The sequence below is a fragment of the Mustelus asterias genome, chromosome 3, assembly GCF_964213995.1.
Source record: "Mustelus asterias chromosome 3, sMusAst1.hap1.1, whole genome shotgun sequence".
In the NCBI taxonomy this organism is placed as follows: domain Eukaryota; kingdom Metazoa; phylum Chordata; class Chondrichthyes; order Carcharhiniformes; family Triakidae; genus Mustelus; species Mustelus asterias.
Window position 1 is genome coordinate 127,875,640 of NC_135803.1, and position 16,476 is coordinate 127,892,115.

The 16,476-nt window shown below is 42.2% G+C and overlaps 1 protein-coding gene across 1 annotated transcript in view; it reads left to right on the forward strand.

The window, feature by feature from the left end:
* dnah12 (dynein, axonemal, heavy chain 12) overlaps positions 1-16,476 on the forward strand; it is a 184,003-nt gene that overhangs the window by 165,880 nt on the left and 1,647 nt on the right. Inside the window, exons 60-68 of the mRNA XM_078203274.1 lie at positions 2,007-2,260; positions 4,136-4,276; positions 4,384-4,521; positions 5,889-6,122; positions 7,976-8,164; positions 8,368-8,471; positions 11,012-11,216; positions 14,689-14,826; positions 16,363-16,454. Of these exons, the coding sequence (XP_078059400.1) occupies positions 2,007-2,260; positions 4,136-4,276; positions 4,384-4,521; positions 5,889-6,122; positions 7,976-8,164; positions 8,368-8,471; positions 11,012-11,216; positions 14,689-14,826; positions 16,363-16,454 (1,495 nt within the window). The remainder of the gene's footprint in view (positions 1-2,006; positions 2,261-4,135; positions 4,277-4,383; positions 4,522-5,888; positions 6,123-7,975; positions 8,165-8,367; positions 8,472-11,011; positions 11,217-14,688; positions 14,827-16,362; positions 16,455-16,476) is intronic.

Genomic DNA, 16,476 nt, shown 5'->3' on the forward strand with positions numbered 1-16,476 from the left:
GAGAGAAAAACAACAAATAACGTGGGAGGGGAATTGATTTCTTAACTCAACTCAACTTTTTAAAATTTAATTCATGTGATATGGGCATTGCCAGCTAGGCCAGCACGTATTGCCCACCTTTAATTGCCCTTGAGATGGCGAGCTGCCCTCTTGAACCGCTGCAGACTATTTGATGCAGGTACACCCATAGTGCTGTTCAACAGGGACTTCCACCATTTTTACCCAATCCATATCCAAGCTCCTATCGTCATGATATTTCCGTTACTTTCATAGGAGTTTGTAATGTTATTTTTTTACTCGATCCCTTATAAATTTTCAAATCTTGCATCAAAGTCCTAGATACAAATGTAGAAGTGAAGTACTGCTGATGCTGGAAATCTGAAACAAAACTCAGAAATACTCGGGTGTGGTAGCAGACATGCAGAGAGGAACTGAATTAACAGGCTGGATGTTATGCTCCCTTGCCAGCTGGTTTGAAGGCAGAGGAGCTCATAAAACCTAGTGCGTGGTCTTCCCAGAACCTGGCCACCTGCCCACTATAATACCCTAGGGTGTGGGCCATCAGGCCCCAGGGACTGAGCTGCCTTTAATCCTATCAGTTTACTTAATACCTTTTCCCCAGTTAATGTAATTTCACTATATTCCTCTGTATTAACTGCAATTTTTGAGAAAAAAAATTATCTTTCACTGTGAAAACAGAGACAAAGGCCACGATTTTACCGGCTCACCTCCCCCCCTACCCCCACCCCAGCGGCACCAGATTTCCGGCATGGTCAGCCTCTCGTCCATTTCCGGCAAGAAGCTGAATAATTTATTTAAATTTATTGAAATGAGCATTTGTATGGCATTAGTGAGCCTGGGAAGCAATCATCCTGGCTCACTTGCCTTTATAGCCTCGCCAGGAGAGATTCTCACCGGCGAGGAAAACACCTGCCCCCCATGAACGGGGAACAGTTGGGTTGGCCTTGCCGGTAGAACCGGACGCCATTGAGGTCCCCCCTGGAAGGTCGAGGGCAAGTGGGGGTGCCCCTTGGGCAGTGCCATCCTGACACCTTGGCACTGCCAGACTGGCAGCTTGCTAATAGCCAACGGACACCTTGGCATTGCTCACTGGGCTTTGCCAGGGTGAGGGGCCTGAAGGGGTGGGGCCTATGGAGGCAGAGCCAGGCCAGGATGGCCCTATTGGGGAGGGAAGGGGGGACCGCTGCCATTTTACAGCTGTGGTTGGCAGGAACGGTATCTTTGAGCGATGTGGGGCTCACAATCGGCCGCGGACCCCTGCAGTAGTCGGGGGGGGGGGGGGGGGGGGAGCTTGGTTGAAGTCAGCTGCAACAGCTCTCTCTCTCTTTGTCAGGCCTCCGCTGTTGCAATTGTGCATGTGCAGCCTCAGAGGTCTGCACATGCAGAAAAGCTCCCTCTGCTGCTTGATCAAGCTGACTGTGAGTTAAGCCCTGCCCACTGTCTCTAGTGGCTGGAAAAACTGTTGCCCATTTTTTCATGCACTAAGTGCATAAGATTGGGAATAAAGACTTGCCCAAAAAACAGATCTGAAACTCTTTTCACACTAGCTGGACACTTAGAATTTTTCTCATAAAATCGCCCTTAAAATATTGGTTTAGTGCCTCTATCATTTCTGAGTTCCCCACTATTACCTCGTCATTATTGTCCTCTAAAGGGCCAACATTTCCTTTCACTATTCTCTTCCTTTTTGTGGTAACAGTGCTTATGTCTTTTGCTAGTTTTCTTTCATAGTTCAGTTTAGCTCTTTTTGATTTTGCTTTTAGTAACCCTTTGCTGGTGTTTAACGTTCTCCCAATCCTCCAGAGTGCCGCTAATTTTTGTAGTATGATATCCCTAGTTTTCGCCTTTATGTTATCCTTAACTTCTTTGTTAAGTCAGACTTTTCCAGTGCACAAGTTAGAATATTGAGCTCAATAGCTTGCTTTGCGTTTGAACAAATTATGGAATAAACCCATCATCTGTCACTTTTGTCTAAATCTTTCTAGGTTTATTGAAATTAACAAATGATAAGAATATGGATCGAGGCCAATTCCAGTCAATCTCACTTGGTCAGGGACAAGGTCCAATTGCTGCCAAAATGGTTAAAGATGGCATGCTTGAGGGTACTTGGGTATGTCTGCAGAATTGCCACCTTGCCGTGTCCTGGATGCCAACACTGGAAAAGATTTGTGAAGAATTCAGCAGTGAGACCTGCCACCCAGACTTTAGGCTCTGGCTCACTAGTTACCCATCTCCTAAGGTATTGAAGAAGATGCTACTAAGTGATCCATTATACCAAGAAACTGCTGATGAATCCAATCTTATTTTCTACATGTCTGATATATTCAGTCAATAATTATCAAAGCATTAGTATTCAACAACTAATGCAATTCTATAGAGGCAAATAGATAACATGTTTAAATTATAATAATGTTGGTGCAGGGACATTTGATTCTGAAACCTCTTGTACAACAGCGAAGTAACTATATGAACTAAATAAGGTTGAAAGAGTGCAGAAAAGGTTCACAAGGATGTTGCCGGGACTTGAGAAGATGAGTTACAGAGAGAGATTGAATAGGTTGGGACTTTATTCCCTGGAGCGTAGAAGAATGAGGGGAGATTTGATAGAGGTGTACAAGATTTTGATGGGTATAGATAGAGTGAATGCAAGCAGGCTTTTTCCACTGAGGCTAGGGGAGAAAAAAACCAGAGGGCATGGGTTAAGGGTGAAAGGAGAAAAGTTTAAAGGGAATATTAGGGGTGGCTTCTTCATGCAGAGAGTGGTGGGAGTGTGGAATGAGCTGCCGGATAAAGTGGTAAATGCTTTTAACATTTAAGAAAAACTTGGACAGGTCATGGATGAGAGGGGTGTGGAGGGATATGGTCCAAGTGCAGGTCAGTGGGACTAGGCAAAAAATGGTTCAGCACAGACAAGAAGGGCCAAAAGGCCTGTTTCTGAGCTGTAATTTTCTATGGTTCTATGAATAAAGATTATTTGGGTATAAAATGAGCTTTAACAATTATAATCTAATTAACATTATTGGTATTTGCTTTGTTACTGTTTGGGTTAATAAAATATTAAGTGTAGTCTCTTAAATATCAATGTTTTGACTTAAGAGTGCAGCAGTCTATGCATAGTTTGAAATGTGGTTGGAGGATGAGTGTTCTGACTTCTAATTTATTCCTGCAAATAATATGGTTCATGACATTGAATGTCAGACATGCACAGATTTATTAAGCATATAATAATTATTATTATTTACAATAACAAAACATACACTTATTCGCAACACATATGCCAAAACTTTGCAAGTTTTAGATGGGAAATTAAAAACATGTTAATTCAGTGCTCTCTGCACTTTCCTGATCTATAGGCATGTGTATTTTCAAAGGCTTCCAACAAAGTAAATGTTTCTACCTGATCTGTGCCTGTGCAATAATTTTATTAGCTTTAATTTTAACAAGTTATTTTCTCATAGAGTTCTACAGTTCCCAACTTTATTATCTTATATCATTCCATGCCAGTCTCCTGCAGAACTTGTAATCAACTAATCACTGGAACGTCTTTTAATTAGATTTATTGCCTAACTTTAACTTATCATTAAGGTCAGACTTAATGCAGCTATTTGGTGGTCACTGCATCTAAACTGAACAGGCAAAAGCTAGTGTGACGATATAAAAAAGAATCAATATCAAGTACAATCAACTATCTGTAGCTTGATTGACCCTTTCCTTACAATGGCATAGAGTATCTGGCAAATGAGCAAGACAGGTTACAGTGGCAGAAAAATATATTCTCTCAAATATTAGTCTCTCTGTTATTATAGTGAAAGTTTGAAAAGTTATCAACATTGAAGGTTTCACTAAGCAATCTATAAGTGGCTCAGTGAATTATATGCAAGAAAAAAAAACAAATGCCAATTTCAAATATAATAGTTGAGAATAAAACTATAGATATGATGGTTGCATTTTTAAATTTTGAAATTGACTTATTAAAGCTATGCACTATTTTTTAATATGCATTACACATTCAACTCTAACATCAGTATTTAAAAATAAACAGTTTACAAACGGGGGATTTCCATTTTATGTAGTACAGAAGAGATATGTGACATTTTATTCTGCCATTTTTCAGTTTCCTGTGACCATATTGCAAAATGGTGTGAAGATGACTAACGAGCCTCCCACTGGTCTCCGATTAAACCTACTCCAATCCTACCTCACTGACCCTCTGTCTGACTCTGCTTTTTTCAATCACTGCGTTGGAAAGGAACTGGTCAGTTAAGTTTTCACGCTACAGTTAAATTTAATTATCGGATTGTTCCATTGTATTTTTTTTAAGTTATTTTTTGTATTTCTAACCCATTCATATCCTTCTATCAGGCCTGGGAGAAACTTCTTTTCGGACTTTGCTTTTTCCATGCAATTGTACAGGAGAGGAGAAAGTTTGGTCCTCTTGGCTGGAACATTGCCTATGGATTTAATGAGTCTGATCTGCGTATCAGTGTTAGGCAGTTGCAGGTAAAAAAAAGAAATTCCCATATAATGTAACATACAATTGACAAATGATGACCATTTTGTATGTAGACTTGTTTTTATGATCACTTAAAATCCTCAAAGTAGTTTGCAAATAAACAACAATGGAATAATATCTTTATTTTAAGACTGTATAGGTAACATTAATAAATCCTTTGAAAGGGGTGTGTAAAAAAGATGATAATTAGACTTTAATTGTACTAAACTATCATGAAACATTTTTATTTAGGTGAATCATATTGTGAGTAATAGAAATAAATATTAATTAAGTAATTCATATTCTGAAACTGTTTAAATGTTTTATATACTATTTATTATGCATTAAATCTGGTTAGTAATGCATTTGTTTCACCTTTTCAAATCCCACCTTGCTTTCTCCAGCCCATCCACAGCCCTTTCATTTTTAGTTAAACATAGAAGTAAGATCTATCATTAAAGTTTTAAGCCTAAAAATCATGAACTACCTGGTTGAATGAACTCTGGCCGGAATTTTACTGCCCCGTCCACCACGGAATCGGAGCAGACGAGGGGCGGACGATGGGAAGGCCCTTTGACCTCAGACGGGATTTTATGGTTTTGGGATGAGCGAGGCCCTTTGGCCTCAAAGAGTTTGTTTTGTTTAGGGGCTATGGAAGTTGATCCAGGTTTTATCCTTGCCTGACATTCACACAATGATCTTCCAATAGTGATTGTTGCACTATAATTGGAATTGGGAACCATGGTTCATTTTACTTGCCCCATAGCTTAAGGACATTGAAGGAAATGTTAGTACACTTTTGCTTGTTTTAGGTGATCTAATCTAGTTTAGGACTGCACCAAGGTCCATCCAAATCTGTATTGCTCAGCTGCTTGCTGCCTCAGGGACCTTAAACATTTTGAGACTTTTCTATCTCTATTTTCATCCAGATTTAGTGGCAACAACATTCTGTTTGAACATAGAAAGAACATAGAAACATAGAAACCCTACAGTGCAGAAGGAGGCCATTCGGCCCATCGAGTCTGCACCGACCACAATCCCACCCAGGCCCTACCCCCACATATTTTACCCACTAATCTCTCTAACCTACGCATCCCAGGACTCTAAGGGGCAATTTTTAACCTGGCCAATCAACCTAACCCGCACATCTTTGGACTGTGGGAGGAAACCGGAGCACCCGGAGGAAACCCACGCAGACACGAGGAGAATGTGCAAACTCCACACAGACAGTGACCCGAGCCGGGAATCGAACCCGGGACCCTGGAGCTGTGAAGCAGCAGTGCTAACCACTGTGCTACCGTGCCGCCCCCACTGTGCTACCGTGCCGCCCAAATGCTCTATGATATCTTAATGTTATTGTCTGTATGGTTTGCAGCTCTTCGTTAATGAATATGATAGTGTTCCGTTTGAAGCTATCACATATCTGACTGGTGAATGCAATTATGGAGGCCGTGTAACAGATGACTGGGACAGGCGTCTACTGATGACAATTCTGGCAGATTTTTGCAATTCCGAGTTGATAGAAAACCCAAGGTACTCATTCTCTCCCAGTAGAAATTACTGTGCTCCCCCCAAAGGAAACTATGATGACTACATCGACTTCATTAAGGTACTGCACAATTTATTGGTATTGTGCTTTAATACATTTTGTTAATGTTTATGGATTATATAAATTATTTTACTTTGTGTATATTTCCACTGCACTAAATCATTTTTTTGCATCCACTATGAATAACAATATTGCTTAAAAAAGATATTTATTTGATACAAGGAAAAAGTTTACACGGTGGCACAGTGGTTAGCACTGCTGCCTCACAGTGCCAGGGACCCAGGTTCGATTCCCGGGTTGGTCACTGTCTGTGCGGAGTCTGCACATTCTCCCCGTGTCTGCGTGGGTTTCCTCTGGGTGCTCCGGTTTCCTCCCACAGTCCAAAAGATGTGCTGGTTAGGTGCATTGGCCATGCTAAATTCTCCCTCAGTGTACCCAAACAGGCGCCAGAGTGTTGTGACTAGGGGATTTCAAAGTAACTTCATTGCAGTGTTAATGCAAGCCTACCTGTGACACTAATAAATAAACTTTAAAGCTTAATACTTCCATTGCATTTCATGCTTTCAAGAACAGGGAAAGACAAGGAGGTAAAACAATTAAGTGCCAGATTGTCTCCAAGAAGAGAGAATCTAATCATCACCCCTTGACATTCAATGGTATTATCATCACTGAATTCCCCCACTATCAATATTCTGGTTGTTTACTATTGGTCAGAAACTGAACTAGACTAGTCATATAAATACTGTGGCGACAAGAGCAGATCAGAGGCTAGGAATCCTGCAATAAGTAACTCACTTTGTGACTCCCCAAAGCCTGTCCACAATCTACAAGGCACAAGTCAGGAGTTTGATGGAATATTCTCCCCTTGCCTTGATAAGTGCAGCTCCAACAGTACTCAAGAAGTTTGACACCATCCAGGACAAAGCAGCCCACTAAATTGGTTTGTCATCCACAAACATACCCCCTCCACCATTGATGCACAGTAGCAGCAGTGTGTACCATCTACAGGATGCACTGCAGGGAATCACCAAGGCTCCTTAGCACCTTCAAAAACCACTACCACCTAGAAGGATAAGGATAGCAAATACATGGGAACATCACCACCTGGAAGTTCCCTCCAAGCCACTCATCATTCTGCCTTGGAAATATATCACCATTCCTTTACTTTCAGTGGATCAAAAACCTGGAAGTCCCTCCCTCGCAGCACTATGGGTCTACCTACACTTCATGGACTGCAGTGATTCATGATCACTACCTTCTTGAGGATAATTAGGGATAGGCAATAAATGGTGGCCTAGCCAGTGAAGCCCCCATCCCTTAAACTCATTCACTTCACCTTCATAGAATCACAGAATCCCTACAGTGCAGAAGGAGGCCATTCAATTCAAAGTGTCTGCACCGACTCTCCAACAGAGCATCTTGCCCAGGCCTTTCTTGAAAAGCAATGTCACATTTTGTACTAGGATATTTGTAAGTTAGCAGACTCCCACACAGAAATATGCATGGATAGGAGGCAAAGCAATCCTGTGGGTGGGCATTAAGAGACTTAACAAGGCTGTGTCTTTTGAGAGGGTCGCCAACAAGTAATTCTAAGGACCATTGTACAGGCCACTCAATGTCTGCTATAAGGCACACATTGCATCCACTTGCACTTAAAGGTTGTATCATGGTCTGACGGCATAGAATTCCAATGTGCACACTTTTTTCAGGCAGCCATCTGTTCATCCATTTACATGCCCATCTCAAAATTGTATCAGATAGTCCTTGAGCAACTAAGGAGATGCCCTCCCCGCAATTGCAATGCAGGCCACCCGTTTTTAAAGCAAAACCCTGACACTGCCAGCAGCTGAAATTTGGCATCTTTGTTTCTTGTTTTATAATACCACTTTTAACATATTTTTCTGTCTCCACAGAAACTACCCGCCTCTCAGCACCCAGAAGTCTTTGGAATGCATGAAAATGTAGACATCTCAAAGGATCTACAACAAACCAAGATAATGTTTGACTCACTGCTACTAACACAGGGAGGCAGTGGACAGGGAGGTCCATCTGGCTCCAGTGATCATGTACTACATGACATTGCAACAGGCATCCTGGATAAGGTATTTAGAATGCCCAAGCAACTACTATCGTTATAATTTCATTTTACAACTGTTCCATGTCAAAGTGAATGACATTGTCAATAGCACCATGCATTGCTATATTCAAAGATATCTGTGTTTCATTCAGAAACTATTTCTGTCCACAGGTTTGGACTAGTTCTTTGTAAGTTAACAAAGACATTTTGTAAATATTTCTCTTCCAGCTGCCTAAAGATTATGATATTGAGCAAGCATTGCTCAAATTCCCAGTAAAATATGAAGAAAGCATGAACACAGTTTTAGTGCAAGAGATGGAACGGTTCAATAAGTAAGTAGACACTATTTTCCTTGTATGAGACATTTACAACAATGTTTATTCTAATAATTAAATTAGAATTGGCTAGGAGGAAGGAGACAGAGTAATGAGTATGTACTCGAATGTACACTAGTCATGATGTGGCTAGTGTTGTACTGGGGCCTCAGTTTTCACTATATAATAGCTTGGATGAAAGAATATAAAGACACATATCCAAGTTTACTGATGATAGTTGGCAAACAGTAAAGAGCACAAAAGGGAGCAGAAATTTGCAAAGAGGCATTGATAGATTAAGTGAGTGGACAGACCTGTGACAGATGGAGTTTAATATGGCAAAGTGTGAAGTCATTCACTTTGGACCTGAGAAAAATAAATCAAGTATTTTCTAAAATAGTGAGAAACTGGGAAGTTGATTTGATTTATTATTGTCACTTGTATTATTATACAGTGAAAAGTATTGTTTCTTGCATGCTATACAGATGAAGCATATCATACATAGAGAAAGGAAAGAGTGCAGAATGTAGTGTTACAGTCATAGCTGGAGTGCAGAGAAAGATCAACTTAGTGCGAGGTAGGTCCATTCAAAAGTCTGATGGCAGCAGGGAAGAAGAAGCTGTTCTTGAGTCGGTTGGTATGTGTCCTCAGACTTTTGTATCTTTTTCCCAATGGAAGAAGGTGGAAGAGAGTATGTCTAGGGTCCATGGGGTCCTTAATTATGCTGGCTGCTTTTCCGAAGCAGCGGAAAGCGTAGAAGATGTCAATGGGTGGGAGGCTGGTTTGATTGATGGACTGGGCTTTGTTCACAATCCTTTGTAGTTTCTTGCGGTCTTGGACAGAGCAGGAGCCATACAAAGCTGTGATACAACCAGAAAGAATTCTTTCTATGGTGCATCTGTAAAATTTGGTGAGAGTTGTAGCGGACATGCCAGTTTCCTTAGTCTCCTGAGAAAGTAGAGGCGTTGATGTGCTTTCTTAACCATAGCATCGGCATGGAGGGACCAGGACACGTTGTTGGTGATCTGGACACCTAGAAACCTGAAGCTCTCGACCCTTTCTACTTCATCCTCCATCGAAGTGTGGAGGAACAGAGAGATTTAGGGCTCCACATACAGGAATCATTAAAAACTAGTAGACAAGGTACAAAAAGTAATTCGAATGGCAAATTAAGCCCTTATCTCAAGAGGGCCGGAATACAAAAAGATTGAGAGTTATGTTACAGTTATATAAAGCTCTGATTAGACCCCATTTGGAGTAATTCAGTTCTGGCCATGGCAGGTCTTTTGGCCTTAGAGGAAAGTGTAGTGTAAATTCACCAGAATAATACCTGGATTGAAAGGGTTCATTTTGAGGACATGTTTTGTGAACTAGTTTTATATTCCTTTGAGCCTGGAAGATTAAGAAGTAATCTAATTAAGGTGTAAATATTGCTTAAAGGTGCCTCCACTCTGCCTCAGATTATCTGCTGCTGAAATCTTAATTTTTATCTTTTTGCCTCTGGACTTGACTATTCCAACACACTCCTGGCCAATATCTCTCTTCCACCTTCCATAAACTAAAGTTTTGCGCACCAAGTCCTTTTCACCCATCACCCCTGTACTTGCTGATCTACAGTAGTTCATGGTTAAGCAACACCTTACTTTTAAAATTGTAATTCTTGCTTTCTAGTCCCCCCCCCCCCATAGTTTGTCTCCTCCAACTCTTCCAGCTCTACAATCCTCCACAATACCCACACTGTTCTCTTGCACATTCCGGATTTTAATTGCTCCATCTTTGACAGCCATACTTGAATGCACCAACGTCCCACATTCTGAAATTTCCTCCCTAAACCTCGTTTCTTTCTTTCCTCCCTTAGGAAATTCCTAAAATCCGTGGGCAGAATTTTCCAGCCATTCACACCGGCAGGATTTTCCCATCCCGCTGCCGTGAATTCTCCCTCCTCTCTTGCCGCGGACATGGCCGGAAAATTCACGCCCTTGTCTCTGACCAAATCTTAATCATTAATATGTCTTTATTGCTGTCAAATGTTTGATAATGTTTCTATGAAGCAGTTTAGGATGTTTTGCTATGTTAATAGGGTTATATAATTACAAGTTTTCGTTGTTAAGTTGATAGGGTAGATAGAAAGAAACAATTTCCTCTAATGGGAAGTCCATAATCAGGGGACAGCAGTTTAAAATTAGATCTTAGCCATTCAGAGGTAATGTTCGGAAACATTTTTAACACAAGACATTGTGAAAATCTGAATTCTTGCCCCCAAAAACCTGCTGGGGCTAAGCGCAATTGAAAATTTCTAAGTTGAATTTGATAGATTTTTGCTAGGCACGGGTATTAGGGCTGCACAGCAATGCTGGGTAGATGGAGTTGGAATATACATCAGATTTGAGGGCTGAATAGCCTTTCTCCTGTTCCTGTAGTCTTTTATAACTAATGTTTTGATGATATATTTTGTGTGTATTTGTAGTCTATTTTATATTTTAAAAACTAGCATTTCAGGACATTGGTACCATTTCTCTTCCAATTCTTAACGTCTTTTGTATCTCTCCTCATTTCAGTTTAATCAGAACAATACGGTTCACCCTTCAGAGCTTGCAGAAAGCAATTAAAGGTCTAGTGGTGATGGATTCGAAGCTAGAAGCGCTGGCAGGAAGTTTGCTTATTGGAAAACTGCCTGATCAGTGGGCGCATCGCTCTTATCCCAGCCTCAAACCATTGGGAAGCTACGTCACTGATTTTTTGGCCCGGCTACAATTCCTGCAGGTACAAATCATGTAGCTTATCACAATCTCAAAATAGCTGAAAGCCAAAATCATGGAATAATGGGAATGTGTATCAACAGATCTTATTATGAATAGTGTAATGTTACACAAAGAGATTTTTCAGAGAGATCACTCCAATCTCCCCAAATGTGACTTACTCCACTTCTGCTATTAATAACTGTCTGACAAAGATCTTTCCATTGGCAAAATGCCATTTAGGAAATGGATCCATTTTCTTAATAATGTTGTTGCACAAATTTAACGATAAGTATTAGATATAATAAATTACTTGTCTATTTTTATTTCATTATTACGTGAATCACCCTTCAGTGTGCACAATCTCATTATTTACCCCTCTTTGTCTTTCTGCCATGCGTTGTTCACTAGTATTGCTGCTCCTCGGACTTATATTACCCATTGTCTTTTTTTAAATTTCACATATGGCAGTTATAAAGAGTTCTGTGTACAGGATAAGTCCCTCAATTTCCAACCAAAAATGATATACAATTTGTGCATAATGGGAATCAATATTCTAGACCCTTGGTGCCATGACTGTCTACAAATGCTAATCATGGAAACCATTAATGACTGCCTACTCAAACGTAAGTGCTATCCTCTGCAGCGGCAACAGAATTGCTTCCTGTGTCTTTACTTTTAACAAGAAAACAGATAATAAGTAGATAGGATGGTCAGCAACTTTTAAGAGTCCCAAATTACCAGACTAAAAATGGAAGTTCTGCTAACTGGGAAAACTGGTTTTAAGTTGAGAATGCAAATCAATCAGCATGTGCTGAGAGATGCAGTACCTGGTTGATGCTGCATCATATTCAGGTTAAGAGGTTACATTACTACCAAAGTTGATTGAAATTGTGATAAATAAAAGCAAAAATACTGCAAATACTGGAAATCTGAAATAACAACAGAAAATGCTGGAAAATCTCAGCAGGTCTGGCAACCTCTATGCAGAGAGGAACAGAGCTAACGTTCCGAGTGCATATGATTCTTCAGAGCTAAAACGAGGGAGAAATGTGATGGATGTATAAGAGGGGGTGAAACAGTTGGAGCAAAGTAAAAGTCAGGAACAAGTATGAGCCAGGAGAGATTTTTTTAAAAATGTGGTGTCACTGGCTGGACCAACATTTATTTCCCACCCCTTGAACTAAATGGCTTGTTAGACCATTTCAGAGGACATTTTTTGAAGAGTCATGGATCTGGAGTCACATATTGGCCAGACCAGATAAGGATAGCAGATTTACTTCCCTAAAGGACAATCGACAACGGTCATCATTAGACATTTAATGTCCAGATTTTTTTAAAATTCAAATTTCACCATCTGCCTTGGTGGGATTCAAACCCAAATCGCTGGGTCTCTGGATAACTAGTCCAGTGACAATACCGTTGCGCCATCACCTTCCTTTGCACAAAGAAGTTTAGGACACAAAGCAAATGAAGTGTTAATGACAGTGTTAAGATTATAGATAGTGGCATAAAGGTAAGATAGCAAAATAAGTTAATAGGAGAACAAAGTCAATGCTCAGTAAAAACAAAACTTGAGAGCAAATGATGGGAGAGGAGGATTACACTGGACCAAAAGTTTTGGATTTAAAAATGGGGTCAAGATGGAGGAGAAAGTTCACTGTCTAAAACTGTTGAACTTAATGCTGAATCCAGAAGGCTGTAAAGTGTTTAATGGAAGATGGGGTGTTGTTCCTCTAGTTTGTGTTGGGCTTTATTGGAACATTGCAGCAGGCTAAGGACAGATAAGTGGGCATGAGAACAAGATGCTGAATTGAAATGGCAACGGGAACATTGGGGTCATTCATGTGGACTGAGCAAAAGTGTTCTGCAAAACGGTCACCTAGCCTGCATTTAGCCTCCTCAAAGTAGAGGAGACCGCACTGGGAACAGCAAATACAGTAGAATACAGAAGGAGCTGCAAAGGAAATAGGTTGCTTCACCTGAAAGAAGTGTTTGGGACCTTGGATGGTGAAAGATAAGCTAAGGGGGCAAACATTACACCTTCTGCGATTGCATGTGAAGGTGCAGTGGGAAGGGGATGAGGAGTTGGGATGTTGGAGGAATGGACCAAGGTATCATTGAGGGAATGGTCCCTGCAGAATGCTGACAGGGGAGGTGAGGGGAAGATGTGTTTTGTCGTAGCATCATGCTGGAGTTGGCAGAAATGGCAGAGGATGATCCTCTGAATGCGGAGGCCGGTGGGGTGAAAAGTGAGATCAAGGGAGACCCTATCATGGTCCTGGGAAGGAGAGGGAGTGGTGAGGATAGAGATGTGGGAGATGGGTCGGACACAGTTGAGTGCCCTGTCAGCCTCAGTTGGGACGGAAGCCTTGTTTAAGGACAATGGAGTAGAACTGTTTTTGAAGGCGGAATCATTGGAACAGGCATGACGGAGGTGAAGAAACTGGGAGAATAGGATGGAGTCCTTACAGGAACTGGGTGTGAGGAGCTGTGGGAGTCAGTGGGTTTGTAAGAAATATTGGTGGTCAGTCTATCACCAGAAATGGAGACAAAGAAGTCAAGGAACAGATGGGAAGTGGCGGAGATAGATCACGTGAGGGAAAGAGAGGTGGTAATTAGAAACAAAATCGATAAATCTTTCCAGGTCCAGACAAGAGCATTATGCAGCATCACTGTATTGGAAAAAGAGTTGTGGGAGGGGGCCTGAGTAGGACTGGAACAGGGAGTGTTCCAAATACCCCACAAAAAGACAGACATAACTGGGACCCATGCAGATAGCCATAGCCACACCTTTTATTTGCAGGAAGTGAGACAAGTTAAGGGAGAAATTATTGAGTGAGGGAACAAGTTCAGCTTAGCAGAGGAGAGTGGTGGTGAACAGGAATAGTTCAGGTCTCTGCTCAACAAAGAGCCCTCAAACCTTCCTGGTGGGGGATGGAGGTGTAGCAGGATTGGACGTCGATAGTGAAGAGGAAACGGTTAGAGCCAGGAAACTGGAAATTGTTGATATGACATAGGACATCAGAGAAATTGCAAATGTAGATGGGAAGAGACTGGCCAAGAGGAGAGAGGATGGAGTCTGCCACTAAACTTTCAGAACCTGAGAGAAATCCATTCTTCCAATTTCCTCAATCTCAAAGCAATAGTGCTTCACCACTCCCTCCTCACCTTCAAGGTAATAATCTTCGCTGGAATTCTACTGCCTTACCCACCATGGAATCGGAGCGGGTGAGAGACGGACAACAGAAATATCTGTTGACCTTGGATGGGAATTTCTGGTCTTGCTCGAGCAAGGCAAAATCCCGCCCCTAACCATTTGCCTCCAATTGACTTGAATTAGAAACTCCACCACGTGAATTTTGGCATCAGTTGATGGAAGGATCCACCAAGCTATTTGATTCTTCAAACCCCTAAATCTCATTTTTGAACTATAAATCCTCAGTAGATTTCATTTTACTAAATGCTGACCTAATTCAATGCTTTATATCTGACAGGACTGGTTTGATAATGAAAAGCCCCATGTCTTCTGGTTGTCTGGGTTCTTCTTTACCCAGGCCTTCCTGACTGGAGTCATGCAGAACTATGCCAGGAAGTACACCATCCCCATTGACCTGCTGGGATTTGAGTACGAGGTAATTCCTCACTTTAGTGTTCGTCCTTTTACTCTCCCTCTTTTTCTCTCTCTCCCTTTCATTGCCTTTCTCATAAATAAAGAATTAAATCAGTATTTTGGAATTTCTACATCTGTGTTTTCCTCATAGCATTGAAATCAAGTTTTGGCAAAATATTTAATATTTATCACCTACAGAAGGAACATTAAATGTAAGCAATCCAGTAACTTATTTTGTGGTTAGTCCAAGTTCTCCCAGCCTGCAACAAAGATTTTCAGACTAATCTGTTCTGCGCTGGAAATCAGTGCGGAGCTGATTTCAATATGATAATCGGGATTTATTTTCTTATTAGCGGGTCCGGGCTGAAGTCTCCAGGCCCACTAGCCCCCTCTGCCAGGAGTGGCTCACTCCAGCGGGATTTACAACTGCTCCCCACTAACGGGGAACAGGCGACCTGACCCTGGAATGAAGGGAGGCTATTGAGCCCCACCAGGAGGTTGGGGGTAAGGGGGTTGTCCCTTGGGCAGTGCCTGCCTGGCCTCCTGGCACTGCCAAGGGCCAAACTGGCAATGCCCTAGGGGCACCTTGGCAGTACCCACTGGGCATCGGGCAATGCCAAGGGGATGGGGCCAGAGGGGTGGGGCCTATTGGGCAATCGGTGGGGGGATCCCACTGCCACTCTGCATTCGGGATCATTGGCAGAGGGAGGGAGGCTGGCAATCAGGACTGGCCATTAATTGGGGGGTGGGGGGGTTGGGCAGGTGCTGGAGGATTGGGGCTGCCGGGGGGGAGGTCGGGGCTGCAGTTGGGGCGGGAATCAGGACTGCCCGGGAGGAGTGGGGGGGCAGGGGTGGTGTCGAGACTGTCAGGGGGAGATTGGGACTGTCCGTTTTGGGGGTTGGGGAGATTGGGTCTGGCCCGGAGAGGTCAGGGAAGCCAGCGATTGGGGAGTGGGGGGGGGTGTCGGAGGGGCAGCGATGGGGGATTGCAGGGTGGCAGGTGATTGGGAGGTCGGCAATGTGGGGCCACTGCACATGCGCTGCTTTCAGCACTGACAGTTCAGCACAGGCGCAGTGGCCCACTCAGTGCTATGCTGCTGGCCTCTCCAGCAGGATTAGGCCCCACCCCCTGATTTTCAGAGGGTCTCTGTGATGCACAGAATGTCAGAGATTCCATGTGAAAATCCCGCTAAAAAGAATCGAAGGGTGTTTCTCCCGTTTTCATGCAAATTGGGGATTTTTTTTGGAAGAATCCCGGCCCATGTATTCTTTTCCTCAGAATTAGTTAATCATAGAAATCATAGAAACCCTACAGTGCAGAAGGAGGCCATTCGGCCCATCGAGTCTGCACCGACCACAATCCCACCCAGGCCCTACGCCCATATCCCTACATATTTACCCGCTAATCCCTCTAACCTACACATCTCAGGACACTAAGGGGCAATTTTCACAGTTCTTCTTATTGTTCTAGTTGGGACGTTATTAAAGTTTACTTGATAGTTGAAATTTTAATGTTTTTGGTTAAAAATAGGAATTGAAGAGTGTTGTATTGCTTTAGGTCCTGAAAACAGATACAGCATCAAAATCGCCACCAGATGGAGCTTATGTTCATGGAATATTCCTGGACGGTTCCCGATGGGATCGAGAAAGGTATGCTGGAACAATCATCACA